Raw genomic sequence first — 22385 nt, 5'->3', positions numbered from 1 at the left:
CTGAAGTGGGAGCAATTTGAAATCTTGCCGGCTGTAGATGGATACTCTTTTGCTCAAATAGAATACGTAGGGAGTCCTGACAATGTGTTTGCGTGTGACACGTTGGGGGAGCTGACTGGTGGCCCAGTGTGAATGGATCCAGGAACTGAAAAAGAAAAACCCCACCAAAAACAGCATTTTTGGTACAATGACTTCTTGATTTTTTATTTATTCTTTTTTTTATCCCAAATATGTGTCTATATATTGAACATCAGAGGGAGGTGCCCCTCCTACAGTCACTCCACATGTCAATATCAATAGTAATAATAATGATAACAATAGAATCATCAGAATGATATCCGTCTGTCGTCTCTTTCCTGATGAAGGGCTGAGCACTGCTGGTACAAATCTGAGGGAGGAGCAGTAAAGCAAAAATATAAAGCAAATGTGACTAAAATGTCCAACAGAACACAAACTTGCACACGTATGGTTATATTTGTGAGAACATCCACAGACATAACATGTTCCTAGAGTCCTTTAGCATCGGAACTTGAACCTGATTCTACCCTGAACCCTAAATCTGAACACTGGAATAACCAAAATGTCTTAAATTCTCACAAAGATAGACATACAAACACACATTATCTCATACACATGATGAAGTCAGCTACGGAAATTTGTATTTTTCCATCCACAAACCTCTTTCCTCAACAAAAAGGCAAAATAAACTTACAAAACAAACAAAAGTCTGACTGCTCCAAAACAGTGTTTCATTTACTCCCAACACAAGCCACCAAACTGGAAAGCCTTTGCATGTAGGACTGGCTTTCATTATCAGCACTTTACGTTGCATGGTTAGTCAATGGGACTCATCAGTGTGTGGGTAAATCTTAGAGCAGCGGTGTGTAACAGGTGACCTTTGAACTGCGGCAACTTGGTGTAATGACCAAATTGTCATGACATCAGTTAAAAAGGGCTCAAGGTTACCATTAAAGAGATGAAGAAAGGAAAACAAAAACACAAGCAATATTCAGATTGGACACGCTGACCGGAAGGAAATAATTACAATCACAAATTTTGTTGTTTTTTTGTTTTTTTTGTTTCTCCAGTTAGCCAGACAAATTCACAGAAAAATGTGTGCGTGTGTGTGTGTAGTACAATATATCTGAGCTCCAATGACCTACAAAAACAGGCTAAAAACAGCTTGAATACTGACCTAAAATCAATGTAACTGTGCTGAGGTAGTTCTTTCCTTTTTAGAGAGATGAATGGTGCTAACTTCATTGGTTAGCCGATCAAGAACTTTCCTCTAACCGTGCACTCGTAAGACAGTAGCTTTATCCCAAAAACCAACAAAGTTGGCATTGTTTACACATTCAGCTTTTTAATAACCTGCAACTGCAAACATCTGCAAACAGCTTCTGGTTTTTGGACACTGAGAGGGCGGTCTTTTATTACTTTTTAGCTGCTTCCAAAAACATACTCAGGTTACTATTATGAACGTGGGCTTAATGTGAGACTCAGCGGAAATTTGAGGGTATTCATATCTGTAAGAATGACTTAAGAAATAACACTTTCTGACTATGTAGAAGATATTTTTAAGGGTCTCTGTTGCAAACATTACTGGACATTTGATATAAAAGCTGTTACAGAAGCTAGATAAAAGATCTGGAGTGGATTATAAGTGTGGAATTAGCATTTAACAACAGCTATGAATGGCTGTGACTGCAAGTGAAAAAGACCATCTATGGTATGCAAACCCAAAAGAAAACTCAGAGAGATGGATGGAACATTGGTAGAATTGGTGAGCACAGCAACAAGAAAGATCTGGAACTGCACTGAATGCAACAGTGATGATGACTGTAGGCTCCTTTGTTTTGAATAGGAAAAGCTCTTGAAAAAATGTATTATCATCGACTCGAGTTAAGTTTTTCATGACAATGGATAAACGTGTGTCATCATCTCGTTTTGTCAATAACAGTTTGATATGCAGTATTTTGTTTTTTTGGCCTCTTAAATTTGTTTTCCCGTCAGTGCAGACTGTGGGATTGACTGAAGCTCAGCTACTGACTCAAACGAGTTAATTGAATGCTTTTTTATGCCCACAGATGCTGCTGTCTGTGCTCATGAGGAGACGTTTACTTAAGTCGACAGCCATGACATAGATCCTCCCCAACTGCTGCGGCAGCAATAATGAACGGTGAAATAAGGTGCTAAAACAAGAAATAAAAGTTCATTTTCTTATGATAACAAGTGATTTTTTTTACCTTGAGAAAGCAATGGTAAAACTTCTTGAGAAACTAGACAGGATATAATAAGGATGTTAGCTATCTTGAAATAACAGAGCAGTCATCTCACGATCTCGAGATGACAATATCAAAATGAATATTTGGAAGCAAGGTCATTGTTGGCTTCTGCAAAAATGCTGAGCGTTCACAGCAAGATGCTAATCTTTTAGGATGTTCATTGGTTGCATTATTCATCACATAACTGTAACAGAAATACTCTTTGCTGTACAACTAGAATTCAAAACCTAGTGCACATTTGAAAATTCCAGCACCTAGAATTATCCTAAATATCAGAAAATAAATGCTGCATGTGCTCCGTTTAGCAGCTGGTTGCAATGGTGTCAAGTTCAACTTGTGAATATATTTGAAAGAAAGCTAAACATTTTCTAATGGATTTCAGTCTAATGCCTGTTAGCTTAGCATGACTGGAAGCGGTGGGAAGGTTAGCTTAGATTTCAAGTTTGCACCTCTAAATGTTACATCTTGTTTTATCTGTACAAAAATAGATCAAGTAAAAATGACATCTTGGGATTTGCTGTAACTTCACCTGCTGATATATTTCGTGTTGACATCAAAGTCATGATTAGGAAGATACTGTTTGTACGCTAAGATAGGACACACTTGTTATTTTCCACCAACCATGAGCCACTCATAAGAGAAAAGGAGCTAACGTGGCTAAACACACTCGTTTTTGATTGGCTGAGTGGTCTTAAAATTCAAAGAAAGATCCTTACTAATTTTTATGAAAATAATGAATTCTTGTCACTTCCTCTCAGTTTAATTCTTTCATACACTTTAGCCTACTGTGCATTATTCTTGACTATTTGCTTAATGTAAAAGAACTACCCCAGCACAGTGTTACATACTCCAGGTGAGTAATAATGTTTGTTTCTCTGCTTTGTGGATCACAGCACCAGTCAGCAGGAGTCTGTACAAACAGCAACTGTGTTGGTAAGAGCTACATCCTCCACAGACGTCCAAAGGACTGACAGAAGACTATGATAACTGTACAGCTGCTCTGCTACCACATGTCTGTGTGTAAGTCTCCTCCAATACAAACACCTGGTTTGGTATTCAAACAGTAAAACTCAAGAGTGCAGATAAATTCAGGCTGTTTGTATCCTCTTTGCTTAGAGTGTGATTATCAGCTGAGGTAAGAGGTGGAGGACTGACTGTGAATCTATCCATCCATCCACTGCAGCCCTGCAACCGAAAAACCAGGACCTCTTTAGCTGCTTAAATCCAAAATAGATTGTTTGGTTAATACCTCCATCCCGCCCCCCCGTCACCATATTAGAGGGCTTTAATCGGCCCGTCCAACCCTGTGTGAAGATTACTACAATGACCCACAGAGCCAAAGTGGCTACATTTTAGTGAACGACCCTGCAAATGGGTCAAAATGGTTTCTTTCATCCACTTCTGCCTATAGGCCAGTTTGGACTGATCATGTTCTGTTGTTGGGGTCAAAACTAAAGTTCAGAGGGTTTGAATTCTTGACCCTTGACCCCTCTGTTAGTGTTTTTAAGCTCAGTCATGTCCCCCGTGTAAGTCCGTAGGTGGGTGTGTTGGGGTTTTTGCAGGAGGCAGTGGCCTGGGCGGTGGTGCTGGTTTGTTTTTGCACCGCAGTGGGCTCGCCGTCCCCCCATCACTGTCAGGTCTGTCTGTTGGGACTGGTGGAGGTGGTGGTGGGAGGCGAGGCAGTGACATAGAGCCATGGTGGTAGTGAAGGTGGTGGGGATTGTGACGGTGGTGGTGTCCTGGCGTTGCCACTGAAGGTGGAAGTCGGGAGCAGGAAGATGCAGAGGAGGATGACGAAGCGGGAGGAGGTGGGGGAGGGGTGAGTGTGGCGGGCCGCAGGCTCTGGATCCTTCTGCACTCCTGGCAGATGCGCACGTGGCTGCAGTTCTGCAGGAAGCTGCGTGGTGGGGCGGGCGGAGCCACAAGGGCTGAAGCAGGAGGAGGCGGTGCAAGGGTGCTGGTGGTGATGTTGGCACCTAATGGGTCCTCCAGGAGCCTCTGTGGCCCTGGCCCTAAATCAGGTCCTCCTCCCATACTGCCCCCAAGCCCTGCCAGGCCTCCTGTCAGTGGACCGGCACCACTGTAGAGTTTCCCATTGCTGAGGCGCATCTCTCTGACTAGGCGAATGGGGCGTGGGCCTGCCAGAGCCAGGCGGGGCGGGTGACGTAAAACTCCACCTCCAGTGCTGCTCAGAGGCCGACGCCGTCGAGAACGGGAATTCTTTTTACAAGAGACAGCGTTTCGAAACTCTGTTAGCATCTCCTGACAAACGGAGACCTGAGAGAAAAAAAAAGGAAGTCAGCAAGCCGAAAGAAAAAGCAAATAAAACCCGGCTCCATGCAGTGCAGACAGAGCTGCCCTCACAGTGTCTAAAAAATGACATTTAACAACTGTTTTATATCCACAATAAGCGGAAAACATTTCAAATTTTCATTGAAAAGATTTCATTAATTTAAAAACAAATTGTCAATTGTCTATATATATATATATGTATATATTTTAATAAGTCTAGTGATCTGGGTAGTAGGCACTTTGTATATATTCACAAATTTTAGGTCTGAAAGAGAAGGGATGTTGAAGTGGAGGCGATGCAAACACTTTAATGTTTTCATTAGTGTATGTATTAATGCACTGCAGCTTCTTACATTCAATCATCCTTATCTGTTATTATTTGTGTGTCCCACATTCTGCACACCAAGCTTTCTGCAGAAGCAGAAAGACATGCTGGACAGATACTGGACAGACAAATGAGAGCGAATGAAAGTCAAAACAACAAGCTGTATCTGCAGATTAACAAAGAAGACTGCAGGGTTATAAATATGAGGAAAGAGAGATTTCCTCAGCTTGAGCTTCTATTACTTTATTTGCTGTGAATTTTCTTTGAGGTTCACATCATGCTTTGCCTCAAAGCAACAAATTGATCTATAATTATTTTAAAACTACTCTGTGTTTTTGACTCCTGAGTGACATCAATGGTAAAGTGTTTTAGTTTTCAGGAAGCCATCATTTCAAGAAGTGCAGTTACTTCTAAGGTTGGTTCAACAGTACGAGCAGGACTTTCCCTACTCAGTATGGCGAATTAAGTTTGTTTGATTTTAGGATTAGGGCTGAGCCCGAAGCTGGTTTTTTGTCAAATCTGTAAAAATCTTGAATGTCTTGTATGAGATTATTCAGCGTGTTTTTGGTTTAGTTTCAGCAGCCAAAACCTAAGAGCAAACAGTAACTTGTGTTAATCATTTATGTGGCTGCGCAGTTTTTTGAATGACTGAATGATGGATATTGTGATCATCAGCTGTTCAAACACAGTGACATCTGCCAGCATCAAAGGACGCACACACAGGATGACGAGAAGAAATAGAGGATGACGGTTTACCTCATCGGTCTCTGCGGTGCGTCGCGTTGACCACACAAACTCCATGATGGCCACAAAGACGGCAATGATGAGGCCGCAAATAAGGACCACAAAAATCCCACCAATGTTCTCCATGCCAAGACCTGACACACACAGGGATAAAGAACAGAGCAATAATCACTTTTATGGCCTTCAGCAAGACTTTTATCTTGAATTCATCATCTATTTATAGATACAGATATAGATATATATCTATATATGTAATGCATCTGGCATTTGGATCTGTGAATGTCTTTTATCCAATATTTTCAAGGAGATCAAGGAGCATTACTGAGAAGAATAGGAAATCAGGAAGAAATTAACCAAACAAAAAAGAAGCTGTAAGGTGCCAGGAACCAACTTTCATTATTTCCACATTCAGAAAACATGAGTTTCAATAATAACTTACATTATAAACTGACATTTTAACTTCTTTCCCTGTTTTATTGTTTAACTTATTCTGTCAGCTGAGCTTGTTGAATGGTCTAATGAATGTGTTAACTTCCTGTATGAACAGCTATTTGTTTTGTAATACAGAGCAGGGTGGTCGGACAGTTCAACATCACATCAACATCTCTCAGTTCTTCAACAACAACGACCCAGATTCAGTTTGAAAAAGGAACATTGATAAAAAGCTAAAAACCTCCATGAATCCATGAGTCTCTATACACTGTTAACTCTATAGTTCTCTCTATAAACCAGCATTAGAGTCAGAATCTGAAAGCAAGGAACATGATTTTTGGTATTAGTACTTTTCCACTTTCCATTTCTCTAAATAACGTGAAGAGGGCTTGAGTTTTTAAAACTGGAATACAGTTTTAAAATTAAAGTTGCATGCCAGTAGGACAGAAAGCTACAGGCTACTCCTCAACTGAATATATCAGTTATGTGTCAAAGAAGCCCGCTTGGTTACCCAGATGATACACCCCACCCCAGGCAATGGTGATGACATACAGACGTAAAACACTGCACTGAAACCTAACCCAAGAATGACTGAAAACAAAAGTAACAAGACAGTGAAGAATAAGGAATTATTCCTCACAAGAACTAAAGATTCTTTTTTTAAATGTCTTTGAGTGCCAATAAAATGTAATGTATTTCTATGAAAATAAGTTTTCTTCCTTGTGTCCCAGATGTTTCTGAATATTCCTTGAGCAGGCTTTGGTTGCACACATGAAAACATTTGTGTGGACTGAAAAAAAGAGGCACATCAAGCTAACTGGAATACACTCAAACAAGTCTTGTGGCTAGCAATTTCAGCTAACAGTTTCTCAATTTATTTGGTTTTGTAAACTGATTTATTTTCAAAAAATGACTTCACAGAAGGGGAGCTCTTTGGCCAAATGTACAGTATTTATCCTGACACTGGCTGGAGGCACAGAAATATTCCCTCATTCCACCAGAGGCAAAGTCATTGTGCAAACAGCCATACAGTCCCCAAACTGACTCTTAAAAAGTAAGGATTTTGTATGAAACCGATTTCCAATAAAGTTGGAAGGTTTTCAAAATTGTCTTTTCTTTAAGTTTTCTTTACCAGACAAAAACAAACTGAAACTTCTGTTCAGTGTCTTCAATGACCAACTCCATTGCATTTAGAAAAAAAATAAATAAATCAACAAATCTGGAATTGATGCCAGGAACATTAGAAAAAAAAGCAGGGATCAAGGCATGTTTTTTATTGTGTTACATCACTCTTACACCCTTAAAATTTAGGAACAGATGATACAAACTGGTACGGTTTTGCAAAAAAAGTATATGTCCATTCTTGTTGAGCAGAAGATTGTTTTTTGTCAGATTTTTGTCTTCATGACACATTTTCAATAGGAGACAGATCAGGACTGCAGACAAGTCAGTCAATCACACATCGCCACATCATGCTTTCGTAATGCAGACTGAGGTCTTACATTGTCCTGCTGAAACAACCACTGACCTCTACAGAAAGATGATGCCTTCATGGTGACATCTGTCTCTCTCTGGTATTTTCACACCAATGGCATATGCACTGATGAGCTCCCATACCATCAAGCTGCTTTCTTTTCAACCTTTTACTTGTAACAGTCTGTATGTATCACATCTTTGTCAGGTAGAAACAGATGTTTGTCTTTCCCAAAAGCAGCTGAAATGTGGAGTCATTTGACCACAGAACACAAGTCTTCTTTCTATAAGCTTGTTCACAGAGAACTAATCTGTGCCGTGTGATGAAATTTTAAGTTATATTTCGCGATGCAGTGACAGACTGTTTTCCAAGGTACGTCTGAGCCCATGTGGCCATACTGATCAGGGTGGCATGACAGTTTGCCTGAAGACAAACAACAGTTTTCTCCAGCCTTGGCCTTTACCCACTGAAATTTTGCCAGACTCTCAGAATCGTTTCACTATTTCATTAATTTTGGATGTTAAAAGGTCTTTTTGAATTGATCAATGACTCTCTGGTGAAATGTGGCACAAAGTTGAAAACTTTATAGGAAGAAATTCCCCGCAAATATACAGCTTTTTACCTACCTCTTCTATTATTTATAGATATTGTAATCTACTTTTTTTCCATGTAAACATGCTAAGTTCATAACACTTTCCCATGCAATCAGTCCACTCCTTGAGCTCATATCAGTTTTCATAGACAGGACAAAAATTCCTTGACAGGAGCTTTCTGTCTTTGTGAGCACAGAATCCACACTAACATGCATATACGTTCTGTTTACTATGTAATCAGCAACAAAGCGACATTTGATTAGCCTTAATGGGATCTTAACAGCTTGATTTTGTCAGGCTTCCCACACTAACACAGTGATGTTTCAATAACTCCAGGGGACATTACATGATTTTAACTGTATTCCTGCAGATATAACCAAAACTACATTTAAAATTAACCTTAAACTAATTTTACTCTAACCTGAAAAGCTTTATCTGTAAATGTGTGTCCCCAAAAGGAAGTTGTGTGTGTCCACACAACTAGTAAAGGATCATTGTCTCCACAACCCGAGTAATGAGTACACACACACACAGATATAGATGGGGATAATTTGCTGGTGACATTATTTTTCTGCTCTGGGAATGAAGAAGCTACAAAAACAGATGACAGAGAACAGCTAATCGATACACAGGCAGGGCTCACAATCCCATTATAATTGGCTGGTAACATTTTTTTTATCATAGTGGAAAAGTCAATAAAGATAAACTTGTAACCGTGAGATGCACCAGAAGTAAAAGAAAACACGTCTGCAGATCACTAATGGAGACGCTGAGGGAAAATTTCAGTCTTTATAATCAATAGACAAAAGACAGGCAGAGAGCAGAGAGCAGGACTGCGAATGATGAAATGATGAAGGTTATGGTCTCTATTTCACGTCTCACCTCTTGAACCATGAACCACATCTGAAACACGGCGAAAGATGGAAAAATAAATCATCGGGGAAAAAAAACAAACATTGGTTGTATTTAGCCAAGCTAGCAGCAGAGCACGTCTGTAGGTGGCCCTCTGGATCAGACTGTTTGTTTGCTCAAGTCATTCATATCGAAATTACTCATCAAAGCTAGTCTAGTCTGTCCATTAGAATGTTCTTGATCAAATACCCTCAAAACTATTAACATTCTCAGCAAACTAATTGTGATTTCTTTCTGCCAATCAGTTATTGTTAACAGATGCTGCTCATGATTACCACAAACCTGCTTGGCACAACATGTTATCATTGCAAATTAATCAAAATACCAACATTAGCATTTCCCTCAGTAAAACTTTGCACAACTGCCATCATGGTGTTACACTGCTTATCCATGCAAAAACAGAGAGGCCAGAGGATTGAATGCAATGTACCGATGTGTCTTCTCACAAATTAATCTCACTGAAAAATGTTAGATAAGAGCAACTTTTTAAGAATAAATTACACAGTTTTCAATTTGTTGCATTTGTTAGCACCACTTAAACAGTTCTAATTGAAAGTCAATTAGGAGCTTCGTCATGGTGGGGATACAGAGTCTCAGGTTAAAATGGACACACACATGCAGCTGAGGAAGCCCTACAAAAGTGCTCACAGCTACTGGGAATAGTGAGAGCAAATATTAGACGTAGGAAAGGTGGTGTCAGCCATCACCCTGACAGCTGAGCAGACTGAGCAGATGGTAATAAGTAAAGTGAGTGCATTGTCTTAACACTGCACAGGCAAGTCATAGTTCTTCTACTACAAATTGCTGTCATTCTCATTTAAAGGCTCATTTTGATTTATTGCTTTACAGTACCAACCTTTTACATACTGAAAGGGCCTTTGATGTAATTTTGCTACAGACTGGGAACATGTTTCAACTGCATTTGCTGAGTATTCTTTATAAAGATGAAATCTATGTTGAACATTTAAACAGATTACTTAATTAATCACATCAAGTGCTTTCAAGTTAAATATTCATGCTATTAATCGTAGCATTATTTCAATAATTGCCTCTTTGTCTTACCACATTAACTCCATCAGTGTTCCCTGCCTTTTATCATATTATGCACATTGGATTGTAAATAGTGACTGGATAGTGTGGTGGTATGATTGCCACCTTCCATGTGGGAGACCTGAGTTCAAATCCCTGGAATGAAAGGTATTACCTCCAGTAGGGGTCCTTAGGCAAGACCCCCTTACCCTACATGCCTACCTGTAAGTCGCTTTGGATAAAAGCGTCTGCTAAATGCATAAAACATAAACAAACATAAAACAAATCTCAACCCAAATAACTTCCAAAACTGCAAGTGTCACCTCAGAATACACACAGACACTTTTGTCTGCAGAACATCTGGCTGAATCCATCATTCTGTAAAGTGTTTGACTCTGGTGTAACTTGGCTACATTTTGACCTGTTAACTGCTAATTGTTCCACATTTTTAATGACTGCACCATCTGCTGCAGCAGTTTGTCTCAGTTTGGTTTGAAGGGTGACTTTCCACATTGAATCAGATTGCCTTGTTCGTACCATTTGTGCTCAAAATTGGAATCTTTTGATCTGTTAAACAATGACAGCGTTGATGTTCTATGCACGGTAAACTGTATTAGTGTTCAATGTTGTGAAATGAGTCAATCGGTGAAAAACTAATCAGAGAAAATTCAGAATAATCGACAATTCAATTTCAGTCATTTGTGAGGTACAAATGTCACATCAAAAAAGAGATGAGATGTAAAAAGGGAGAAAACAAGACATTTGAATTCTCGTGCAAATCTCAAAATAATAAACAACGACAGTGTTACTCGTGTTAAATTAGAAGTTTATAAGTGCTACTGCTGTTATGTAATTAAAAAAAAAAGCCTAAACCCTCCAACTGAGTGCATCTTGTGTTCAGGCATTTTAAAGGTATTTAAAAACACCTCATTCTTAGTTGTAGTGATATGAGTCTCCATAAATTAATACATGAATAAATAAATACTAATTTCTTAATGAAGTCTGCAAGGTTGCTTTTTGTACACTACATTGGTGTTTTTCTTTTTCACTGAGCTGATTTAACCACAATTTACAACCAGAACTTTAAATAAACATGGTCCATTCACAAGGCCACATACTCTGTGTGATCTCCCTTTATTTTTGTCAACTTCCTGTCATAAAAAAACAAGTTAAAGAGGAAACCAAAAACATAAAATAATGGCCTCTACCTTAAAAGCATATGTGACTTCAAATGGAGTGTGAAATAAACATCATTATTTGAGCCAAGAGTCTAATAAGAAAATGGCCACTCATTTGTGTGCTCAGTATGAAGCTATGAAGGCCCTCCTGACATGCAAAGAGTGGAGCTAACGTGTCTACCTTTGGCTCGGTGATCCTCCTCTTTGAGACACTGTCCTCCCTCCCACCAGCGTCGCTTCAGGATCTCCAACCTGTTGCTCTCCTGCATCTGTAAGATCCCTAGGGTGATCTCATCTCTGTATGGAGAGCCTGTAAGGAGGAACAGGAAGGGGGAGGTCATTTACCATCTCAGTCTAAAATCAGGTCAACTCCAATGTTACTTTCAATACCAAATCTGACTCTGATGGCTCATCCCACTTCTCTTAGGTGGGTGTCTCAGTGAGGCCATCTAACTGGCCATTAGTCTTTTCAAGCTGACTTCACTGGTCATGGTTGGTATTTGCAGGAATGTTTAACTGTCCTGGTGTCACCATCCTGGCTTGAAAGATGCATCTGGATTAGTAAAAATATTTTATTGATATGCAAACCTGTCTAGTTGGTTTATTTAAATGTGCTTGCTTGCAAAGTTTGGTTTGCTTAAAAGCTGTCAATTAGACTATAAAAATGCATAGATAAAACAACCAGTCAGAGGCCGTTTAAAAAGGAAGGCTTCTGTTTGCTTTCAGGAGAGTTTTGGTGTGCAGGCAACTTCAATCTGGTGACCAATCCCACAAATAATATTACTGTACAGTCAGCATTACTATGCCAAAGAAGAAGTCCAGCTTCAGTTAGGGTAAGTTCAGATAGAGGGTTCCAAGTTTGCATCTGGCTTAAATGATGTCATATTCCAAGTGGTTCAGCCATTGTGCCCTTATTCCTTTTGGCCATTAATGGCACTCTGATGTAACAGGCATCAGTAAAGAAAAAGGCAAAGGAGAGGAAACAAAGATCAAGGAGCAATTTTGATAATTTCTTATAAATGTGAGAAAATTAAGCTCTAAGATTTTCGATTTATTCAATAAAAGACTAAACCTGACCTCTTGAATATTAGAGAAAGTAAAGTCCAGAGCTCAGATTTTCACTTCTCATTGAACTTCACTGTTCTGCAGATTATTTCATTGACATTTTGCTTCCAGGAAAACATCTTCTAATGAACTGAGAAAGACCCAAAACCTGCAACAACATCCTTAAAATAAATCAAACATGTTTCACTGCTGTTTGGTATCTTGTTTTACACCTAAGGTTTGTGTTCAAGTGTGGTGGGCAGCCAGCTGCTAAACTAAATATAGATCTCTGTGTAATGGAACATTGGTTTTGATGACAGGCTATAACGCTCAAACACTCAGCTGCTGCAGCAGCAACCTCCCATACTGTCCCCTTAACATTATGTGCAGCAGTAAAATGAAATGTTAACAGTAAAGTGAAATTGAATATAACTTGGGTTATAAACAGTTGGGTCCAGAGACATTTGGACATGCACACTTTGCAAATGATGTGGATCAAAGCTTGATGACATACTGCAGAAAGCACAACACAGCAAAAAGCTTCCCCTTAAACTTAACAGAAATACGTAGGCAATTTTTCATCCTGGACATTATATTTACTTATATAAAGTGAAATATACATAACCTGCAACTGCTCAGCAGTCACAATGGGATAATATGCTGATGTAGTGGAATTAAACAAGTCAAATTATCATCATTTGAAACTCACAAGCTTTAATTATTATTCTTACATGAAAAAGAATGGAAAGAATTCTGTTGAAGTGGACAAAAACTGTCCACACATGTGGTGGTGGAGACAACTTCCTTGAGAAGACTGGATGTTACAAAGCTGGAGTAAAAAAATTACTTTTTGAAAATGAAATGAAATAAGGGAAGGGAAATGATTTTGTTGTAGTATTTTCTGTTTGTTTGTAAGCAATCATTACTTTTATAGTAAACAAGGTAAACTTTGTAATCTTGCTGCAGACATTGAAGGACCTTGTCCAGATGAGAGCTGAAGCACGTAGATGATGGCATCTTCAATTCCAACTCCAGGACAATAAGCAACCTGTAGATGCTGAGTGTTGATCTAAGCTGAACCTCTTGAAATATATGTTCAGATCATTGGCTCTGTCCAGGCTTCTATCAGGTTGATCATCCTTCACCTTAAATCCATAAAGCCTTTTTCATCCATGACCACACATCTCTCATTATATTTAGCTGGAGCTTTCTTTCCAGCCTTTTCTGCTCACCTCCTTGCCCTCTGACTTTACTTCAGACTGCTTGTTGTTTGTAGTAGCAACAGATGGCCCAGACACCAGTGCTGGTAGATAATATGTTTTTATCACTGTCCAAGCTGCAAGCTTGTGGTTGTACATAGTGTTTTGACAAAGTAACAGGCATTACTTTGATGATCATTATGATAGTTAATCTGCTCGCTGTGAGCACATTTCACTGTCTACATGAGTGACTGGTCCCCCCTCTCAAACTGTCAAAGGTGTTAGAGACTATGAAGAGTCTGAAAAAAATCCGAGAAGCATTTTGAAAGAAAGAAAATAGCTCAGCTGCAATAAAAAAACTAAAGGTGTTGGCGCTGAGTGTGAGTGTGAGACAACTTTTTCAAGTAGACAGACAATAAAAGAGAAGGCTATAGGTGTGGAGTGGATGATGAGTCTGGCAATTACTATGAAATGCCACAAATGTTTTCAGCATGTTGCCAAGCAAGGTCAAATCAATGGTCACAGGATTTTTTTTAAATGTCATTTGAAGATGAAGATGAAATACTATCTTAAAGCATTTAAAGCACAACCTGCACAGACAATAAAAGACACCATCAAATTCACTGTCGCCACAGAGCAGCAAAAAACAGTCTCTGCTGAGAATGATGATGAACCTGAAATGTGGAATCTGACTGCAGAGAAGGATACTGGTCTAAACGGTAAATATAGGTTTTTACAGTTGCCTCAAATAAAATAGAATAAAACAGCTTAATCAGTTTTATTTCACAATTTAAGTACATAAATGAAGGCTTATCGGCATTCACGCTGATGTGCACTGAAAAACAAACCTGCATGTCCACTGACAATGAGACGGTAACAAACAAAGTGAAAGAAACAGCACAATGTTTGCACAGAAGTGAAAATGGAAACAAACTGAATAAATTATTCTCTAACAAAAAGTACAGGATTGCATGTAACTGTTTTATTTCCTACTTATCAAAAATAATTGGACTGGTCTTGGAAATTGAGTTCATGGGGTAATGTCTGGCTCATAAAGCAGTTTAAACCCAGTCAGTGGGCTTATTGACAATGTCTAAGTCTCATTTCTGTTATCCAGACTGAAACATGCAAAAGAAAGATGGTTTAAGATTGACAGTGATTTTGATCAGACTTTAAAACATTTCATATAACAGAATTTCAATATAAACTTACGTTTACATCATTTGATGCCAGTTGGTACGTTTGATGGACGGCTCACTCATACACTTTGAGAAAATGTCAATGAAATCTTTCATCATTAAGTGATGAGTTTAATAAATGAAAAAATACATCTTAGTTCCAAATCTCTAAAAATCCACAGGAACAAGATTTCGAGTGATCAGTCATCTCTTGTGAGGCTTCTCAGTAAAAGTCAAACAACATAAGTCTTTCACTCTAGTCAAGTATATTGATCTCATATCTTAAACATAACCTGCTCCATGGCAGAAGTTGCCATGGTGATACACCCTAGTGAGCACTGGACTAACTTAGTAATACAGAAAACACATATTTCACCTCTTTAAACCGCTAATCCTGCCTCATAGTAGAAGTCCCTGTTTGCGATACATTTGTTAATAGACTGACTTGTAAAACACAAGAAAGAAATCTGACACCAGAGCGCTCTCTCTCTCTCTCTCTCTCTCTCTCTCTCTCTGTCTCTCTCTCTCTCTCTCTCACACACACGCACCCACACACACGCACACACACGCACACACACACAGAGACTCTAAATGATCCTTGCTTCAGCTACTGCAATTATCTTTTTGACCATCTTAATTAAAATGCAACACTGACTATCACAAAAAGAAAACCGAGGACAGATTGACTTACTGGGAAAAGCTATCATATTTTTAAGATACATAATGATTCATTTGTAAACCCACGAACATCCAGTCAAAAGAAAACTTATTCATGCTTTCTTTCTGGAAATATAATGCCCATTTGATGCCAAATATCTTGCCTGGCAAGTTTTCAAAAGAAAAAAAATGATTGTTTAAACAGTGTTTAAATTTGCCCCCTGCAGCAGAATAGACTTACAATTCCATGGTACTATTTATCATAATATAAAATCTACAGTAGTCCTTTTTTTAGACATCGCCATGAGCAGCAGACCTCCACTGTGGACAGGTTTAAAGAAACCAGTCAGGTTGCAAGTTCCCCCTGATTCAGTTAGATCCAGACTTACAGGCAGTATGTAAGAGTTTCTGAAAAAGACATGCGATCAACTAAAGGAGACATTCTGATCTAAGAAAAGCAGTCATTTTACATGTACATATGTTACATGTAAAATCCTTAATGGATATGTCTGTAAATATCTACAGTGACTGAACTGCAGTTTGCCAACTTCATGCAGCTCATTGATAAGATCTAAGGCTAGAAGAACTTTGTTGTCATAGTTACACGGCATTCTTTCCTTTTCTTTCTTAAGCCCATTGTGATTGCTCACAGTCAGTGAGAGCTTTTAGAATGGGACATGACATAAAATACGTTGAGGGCACACGTGCCTGTGCTGCTATTATGTTCATCACTCAACATACAGGCTGATTGAAAGGCCATTCTCCTCTTTGTTGTGCTGTTCCTTGTCCTTTCTCCACATCTTTTCATCTGTCTTTCAATAAATAGGGAAACATAGCAAGACATTGGGCATCAAAGCGGGACTTATGGAGAGGCTGAACACTGAGGCCATCACATATGGAGACGTAAGCTGCTTTTATGTGCTTTTTATTTTCAGTCTTTATACATTTTTTTTAGCCTTCATTGTCAAACTACACTGTTCTGTACCCTGCACCAAAAATCATAGTTATCACACATGTGCCATAGTCATGAGCCATTAATTAAGTCAGTTATTGATGCATATTGATTCTAGTGTGACTTTGATCTGTTTTGCCAGTGTCTGGCCTCACCTCGTCATCTGCCCTCAGACTTATTATTGATGATAAGTGTTAGTGCATAGATTAGCAGAGTTAATGACATCCACACTCAATATCCACTTTCAAGGTCTTGTTACATAACTATATACACATTTCACTGTTGATTTGGTCACAAATCCTTATATTGAGGAGACAGAATGTGCTTTCTACTCAACTCTCATATGCAATGGGATAGAGATAGAAAAACACACATGGTTAGGGCTTACACATACTACTATTCATGGATCGTGATTCCCATCATGTCACATGGACACAGCCCTGAACATAACAGCGTTGTAGTGATATGATGCCTTCTGCCAGCTTAAACAGCTTTAGTCTGTGATGCCCAGAGTTGTACGTGTGGATGCCTTTCAAACCCATAACTCGCTTAATCATAGTTTAGAGAAACAGGCTAATTGCTATCCCTTGTTTCCATCTGCTGGTGGTAACTTTACATCAATTGGCATGTTTAATCTAGTTATTTTAGGTGTGTGATGCCTTTTGGCTTTCTTTTGGTATCTAGCTAGCGAACACCACAAAAAAAAAACAACACTGTACGATTTTCAGTTTTATTTAGGAGGTTTGGTTCACTGAATAATCAGAAGCTGCTGTCTGACTGCAGTTGCCTGCCTGCTGCACTTTCATCATTTTTAGAGGTTGATCTGCCTCTGTCATTAGTTTTATGTGATCAGATATCAGACGTGGGAGCACACGGGAGCACTTGCAGCAGCTTGTTTGATAACTACTGTTGATCTTGGCTTTATATTTAGCTTTTTCACATATTGAGACCAATTTAATTGGCTCAGTGGCTGAATCTATTTCAGATTTGTTTTTAAAGTGGCAGCTGAAGTGGTCTGTGATGACAGTGTTGCAGATTTATGACTTTTGATGTCCAGCTCTTCTGCCTTTTGATATATAGTGTTTAAGTGGTGTAAACTTCTCCACACAGCACCACTCACCCAGAGGCATGCCAATGCCGTATCCCTTTGTGTCAAGCAGACCTCCTATCTGCGTGAGGTTGCAGTTTAGGCTGCGGTAGTACTCATTCATGGTGCTCTCCATCAAGAAGGCGTACTTGGAGTTCAGGACGCGGGCAATGCCTTCCTCTGTGCTCTTCACGAACACACTAGGCTGCTTGGAGTTCATGTAGTTCCACATCCGCTGGTATGTCTGGTACCGTGAGTTCTGGGGATGGGTGGAGAGAAAGGGATGACACTGTGTAAAAGGACAGGGAAGGTTTTCCAAAAGCCTGGAATATACCATTTGGAACATTTTGAAACTTTCCTGTCTGCACCACATACTTATGGAATCTCTGGTTCGCTACAGGGTTAGTATCCAGGCAGTGCCTCCCTTTTTTTTAGCCATATTAGTGACAGATTCTATATTTTGATTATTTAAAGAGTAAATGCTTTGTTAGATTCCTATGTAAAGATAAGAATTAACAGTGGCATTATTTCTTTTAAAAAACATGAAATTGTGGATTTCTTGAGGATTTTTTTTATGGCCTGGTGAGTTTTTGGGAAAATGCAAAGTAATCTTTGTTTTCATGCACTTTTGTTAATGTGAGTCAATCCACTGATGAAAAGGTGCCCCAGCAAGATAATGGAAATAATAGAACTTAAGAATTCTTATCATCCTTTTGCTGTCAAAAAGCAGTTTCAATTTCTTGCTCATTAACCTAACAGATTTATTCAAAAAGAGAATCTCCGACAAGCTCTCTCCCAGTCTCACCATGAAGAAGGTCATTGTGGATCCTCCATGGATGGTGCCATACTGGATGTTGGTTTGGTCGGCCAGGTCATCGGGAGACTCAATGGGCACCTCCATCCTCTGTACAGTGAGAAACGCCGCTAGGTTGGCTGTGTAGGATGAGATGATGATGAGCGTGAACGCCCACCTGGAGAACAGGAGAAAAACAGCTTTAACTTTTATTTACCCCACAGCACTGAGACAGAGCTCTTTATTTTCCTCTCCCTTCTTTCATTAAGAGCTGCAAGGGGAAAGCGGCAAGGAGACAGATGGAGGCCACTGCAGGAAACGTCAGGAGATTTAGGTAAAAAATCATCAACTTAAATATGAACTCCAGCTGCAGCAGACACAAGCAGGATGTCTATGCTGCAGAGGAAATAAAGTAGAAGTGATGAGCAAGGGATTCAAGGAGGGAGGCGAGTTTTTGATAGGAAGACGGAGGAGGAGAGGGAGGACGAGAAGAAGCAAAGCAGGTAAGAGAATAAAGGAGGAGGGAGCGAAAATTCAGACTTAGAGTTGTCACAAAATATAAGAAACAAAGAATCTGCATTCTTGTGATTGCACGTAATTCTAATAATGCTTGACCTGAAAATTACACAAAAGAGATGATATGTTACAAGTAAGCAGGAGTTTTGACTGAATATGATCTGAATAGAGCAAGGAAGACTTCTAAAAGAATGTCCGCTGGGGTCAGATGCCCAACTGCATAAAAATTCTCCAGCACATGCAGTAGTTCTCGGTTTATTTGATATTGTTTGTGAGAGCAATATAAAACGGTATGGTATCAAAAAATAAATGCGACCTTTGGAGCTGTTTCCCCGTTTCCTGTTTTTATGCTAAACAAGGCGAAAACAATCCACTGGCTATATTTGACAGACAGATGTGTGGGTAGAATAAATGTCCTCGTCTCAATGTCAGAAAGAAAGTAAACGGCATAAAATTAGCAGTGCTTCCAATATATCAGAGCTTACTCAGAACGGAACGGGCCACTGGTGCGACGATCAAATGCTGTATGTTTAAACCTTTAACAAATAATAAAAAAAAATGTAAAGTTTGAAAATAAACTGTGTCATGTTGAGCACTCATGAAATTATAATGAACTTTTATAACCAGATTTGATGTCATGTATGTTCATGCAAGCTTAGAAAATATCTGGCAGTGCAACCAAACTGTATCAGCAAATATGTTATTAAGAAAATATATAACAGCAAGTGGAATCTATTTGCTATCAGCATACACCTGTCCTATTCTAATAGGTCTCCATGGGGGTATTTATGCATGCAGGAAAAAAGCCCATTCAGAATTTCAGCATACGTGTTTCTTTGGAAATAGCTGTTTTTTACTTGTAAATAATATCTTATTAAAAGTAAAGCTATTTTAAGCTCTATTGTCTCATTTCTTTTAAGATAGAAAAACAGAATTTCTATAGTTGTAAAGTGTTAAAAGTGCCACGATTTCACAATTTTACTTTTCCATGACGAGTCAAGCCAACAATAACTGTACGAGGGACCCCACGGGTTAATCATGTTTCAGCAGCTACTGGGACACTAGTCCTGGCCCTAAATAGGCCCATGAGCCCAAGGACTCAAAATTCCCCACATCCCAGTATCCATAATTATCAAACATATTTTCAGAGATAAGAGAAAATCTTTTTATCTGCCAAAAGCTCCACTCTTGCTGTTAGACAGTTCTGTTTAAGCCCAGGCAGTCTACAGTTACTAAAGACAAAAGATGGTTTTTTTTAAGGGCCGGGACTTTAACGCGTTAATCAAGATGAATTAATTACAGAAAAATGAATGTGTTAAAAAAAATTTACGCATTTTAATCGTAATTATTTTTGCACCGCGGAACGTTTCTCACTGGATGAGTTTCAGGCATACCGATTATACTGGAGCACCAACTGAAGTTCATGACTTCAGACAACAACAAACCACAGTGAACAATAGTCAAACATGAACGAATGTGCTGATGAGAGCGCTTTGGTTGGCCCCGTGGATGGGAGATTTTGTTTTAATATATGTGATGGTCGGTAGCGTAGTAGTGGGTTGTGCAGGTGCCCGTGTACAGAGGCCACAGTCCTCGCTGCTTTCGGCCCCGGTTCGAATCCTGCATCGGACGGCCTTTTACTGCGTGTCATTCCCCCTCTCCCTGCTTTCTGTCTCTTTTTATCTGTTCTGTCCATTAAAAGGCATAAAAAATAAAATAAAAACGGACGGATGGATGGAAGCGTCGATAAGAGCACGGCTGGTTAAGTACCACTTTGAAAAAAAAAATACATGTTTTGTTGCTTAAGCTTATGTATTCAGTCATTATTCAATGGTTTACTAAAATCCATGTGAAAAAATTGCTTGTCAACATTCTCAGGTCAAATATTTATATGCGATTAAAAATGCGGTTAATTTCGATTAATTAATTATAAAGACTCTAATTAATTCTATTATTTTTTTTAATCGAGTCCTGGCCCTACTTTTTTTTGTACATTTGATTAAACCCCCAATATTTCATTAAGCTTAACCAAAGTGCTCCCGTTGCCTGAACCACAGTATCATTAAGAGTAATGAACAATGAGTTCCATCCAGACCTCTGCCTGCTGACTCTAATGTTCAGAAGTATGGTGACTCATTCTGAAAAATGATACTGATAAAAAGTTTAAAAACAATGTGCTGAAATACAACCAATGAACATAATTGGGAGAACAGGACAGGAGAAAGGGTTGGAGAAACAGTCACAAACAGTGAGAATTTAGATTATCTCACAACCTTCAACCTTTCACAGCTATTTCTATTTGTCAACCCCTGGTTCTCACATCTAGATTGACGAGCCAGCTTTAAAGCATCTTAAGTAAAATGGACAGAGCTTTTAGTCTCAGGCTAAATCTTGAATGAGCTTTTACAAAATGGAGTCAGACAGAGAGGAGTTGAAGCCAAAAAGAAAAGAGCTGCAAGATAAAACAAACTCCACCAACCCGGTGGAAAAAGACTAACAAGTTAACTACAAAAAGAAAGAAAGTATATGAAAGCAGTAACAGACTGATCAGCTTGAACTAGCTGAATTCACTAAGCAGGTCAAGGTTCCAAACGTCCTGACTGATGGTCACAAACTGGACCATTCCTGAAAAATACATTTTTGTCTTTGCAGTTAAAGTGCAGGTACGTGCACTTTTTCATGTTAGACTTAATAACTACAGTTAGGATTTATGGGTACATGCATTTTCAAGCTCCATTTTTCTTTCTCTTTTACCTAAAAATGCCAACAAAGCCACATAGAGATAAACAGACAGACATCAGTATATTATAGCTTGTCCCACAGCCATCATGAGCTTTTATAAGGCTAAGTATCAGATACAGCCGAGAGCTGTCAGAGAAAAAAAATACCGATGGCTTCCCTCCAGTATTGTCCACCATCTGTCGGGCTGCAGCTACTGGGACTGAGGGATGGTGGGCATAAGATTCAGTAATACTCAGTCCAAAATAGTAATTGCATGGAAAAATATTACCTGAGTGAAAATATAGAATACTTCTAGTATTAAAAGTTCCTCAGAAAATGAGCCCCTGCGAAATGACATTATCATTGAACGTGTAAACTGGAGCTAGCTCCCACTAATGTATGTAATACATCGCAGCGCAGTGCTGTGGTCCAGTGGCTTCTAACCTCATTGTTGTTTTCTGGTTAATAGTCACAGATAACCCTCAGGGGTCCTGGGATTCCTTTTCCTTCACTAATTTCAGTTTTTATTGTAAAAGTTTGGAGCTTTTCCTCTTTCAGCAATGAACATTTTATATTGGTGTGGCAATCTGGGGAGATTTGAAGAAGATTCTGTCTTTGTTGGAAACTCTAAAAACTCCCAAACACCTGTAATATGACAGAAAATTCGAGTTAATCAGCTACTGTGAATCTATTAGACAGCATTCAGTGAATTTGAGTTAAAAGTGAGGGACATACCCTGTTTTGAGTTGAAGAGAGGGCATAACGACAGAGGAGCAGAGGTAAATTATTGGGAAAAATGACATCATTCTCACACCAGAGTCACTACCATCTGTTCAACTTAATCTTATATTCCTGGTGTTGAGTGTAATGAGGAGGGTGTAAAGGACAGAGAGGACGAGAGAGGAGGAAAAGGGACAAGGAAGGGAAGAGACTGCGTTGGCTTAGAGAGGGCAGATCAGGGCTATCATTTGAGC

The 22385-nt window shown here is 39.1% G+C and overlaps 1 protein-coding gene across 2 annotated transcripts in view; it reads right to left on the bottom strand.

Moving 5' to 3' along the window:
- Positions 1-2546: 2546 nt before the first annotated feature.
- The window catches only part of LOC140274792 (glutamate receptor ionotropic, kainate 5-like), a 78333-nt gene continuing 58494 nt past the window's right edge, over positions 2547-22385 (bottom strand). Inside the window, exons 15-19 of one of the 2 annotated variants that reach the window (XM_072370155.1) lie at positions 18187-18352; positions 17415-17640; positions 11446-11574; positions 5590-5780; positions 2547-4562 (exon numbers count right to left, since the gene is read on the bottom strand). In XM_072370155.1, coding sequence (XP_072226256.1) covers positions 3795-4562; positions 5590-5780; positions 11446-11574; positions 17415-17640; positions 18187-18352 — 1480 coding nt within the window. In that variant the 3' untranslated portion in view covers positions 2547-3794. The remainder of the gene's footprint in view (positions 4563-5589; positions 5781-11445; positions 11575-17414; positions 17641-18186; positions 18353-22385) is intronic. The other variant, XM_072370156.1, reaches the window with a different exon arrangement.

Source organism: Leuresthes tenuis, unplaced genomic scaffold (assembly GCF_036924035.1).
Source record: "Leuresthes tenuis unplaced genomic scaffold, fLeuTen1.0.hap1 SCAF_18, whole genome shotgun sequence".
NCBI lineage: Eukaryota > Metazoa > Chordata > Actinopteri > Atheriniformes > Atherinopsidae > Leuresthes > Leuresthes tenuis.
The sequence above is the reverse complement of the archived record's forward strand: the minus strand, read 5'-3'. Positions and strand labels throughout refer to the sequence as shown.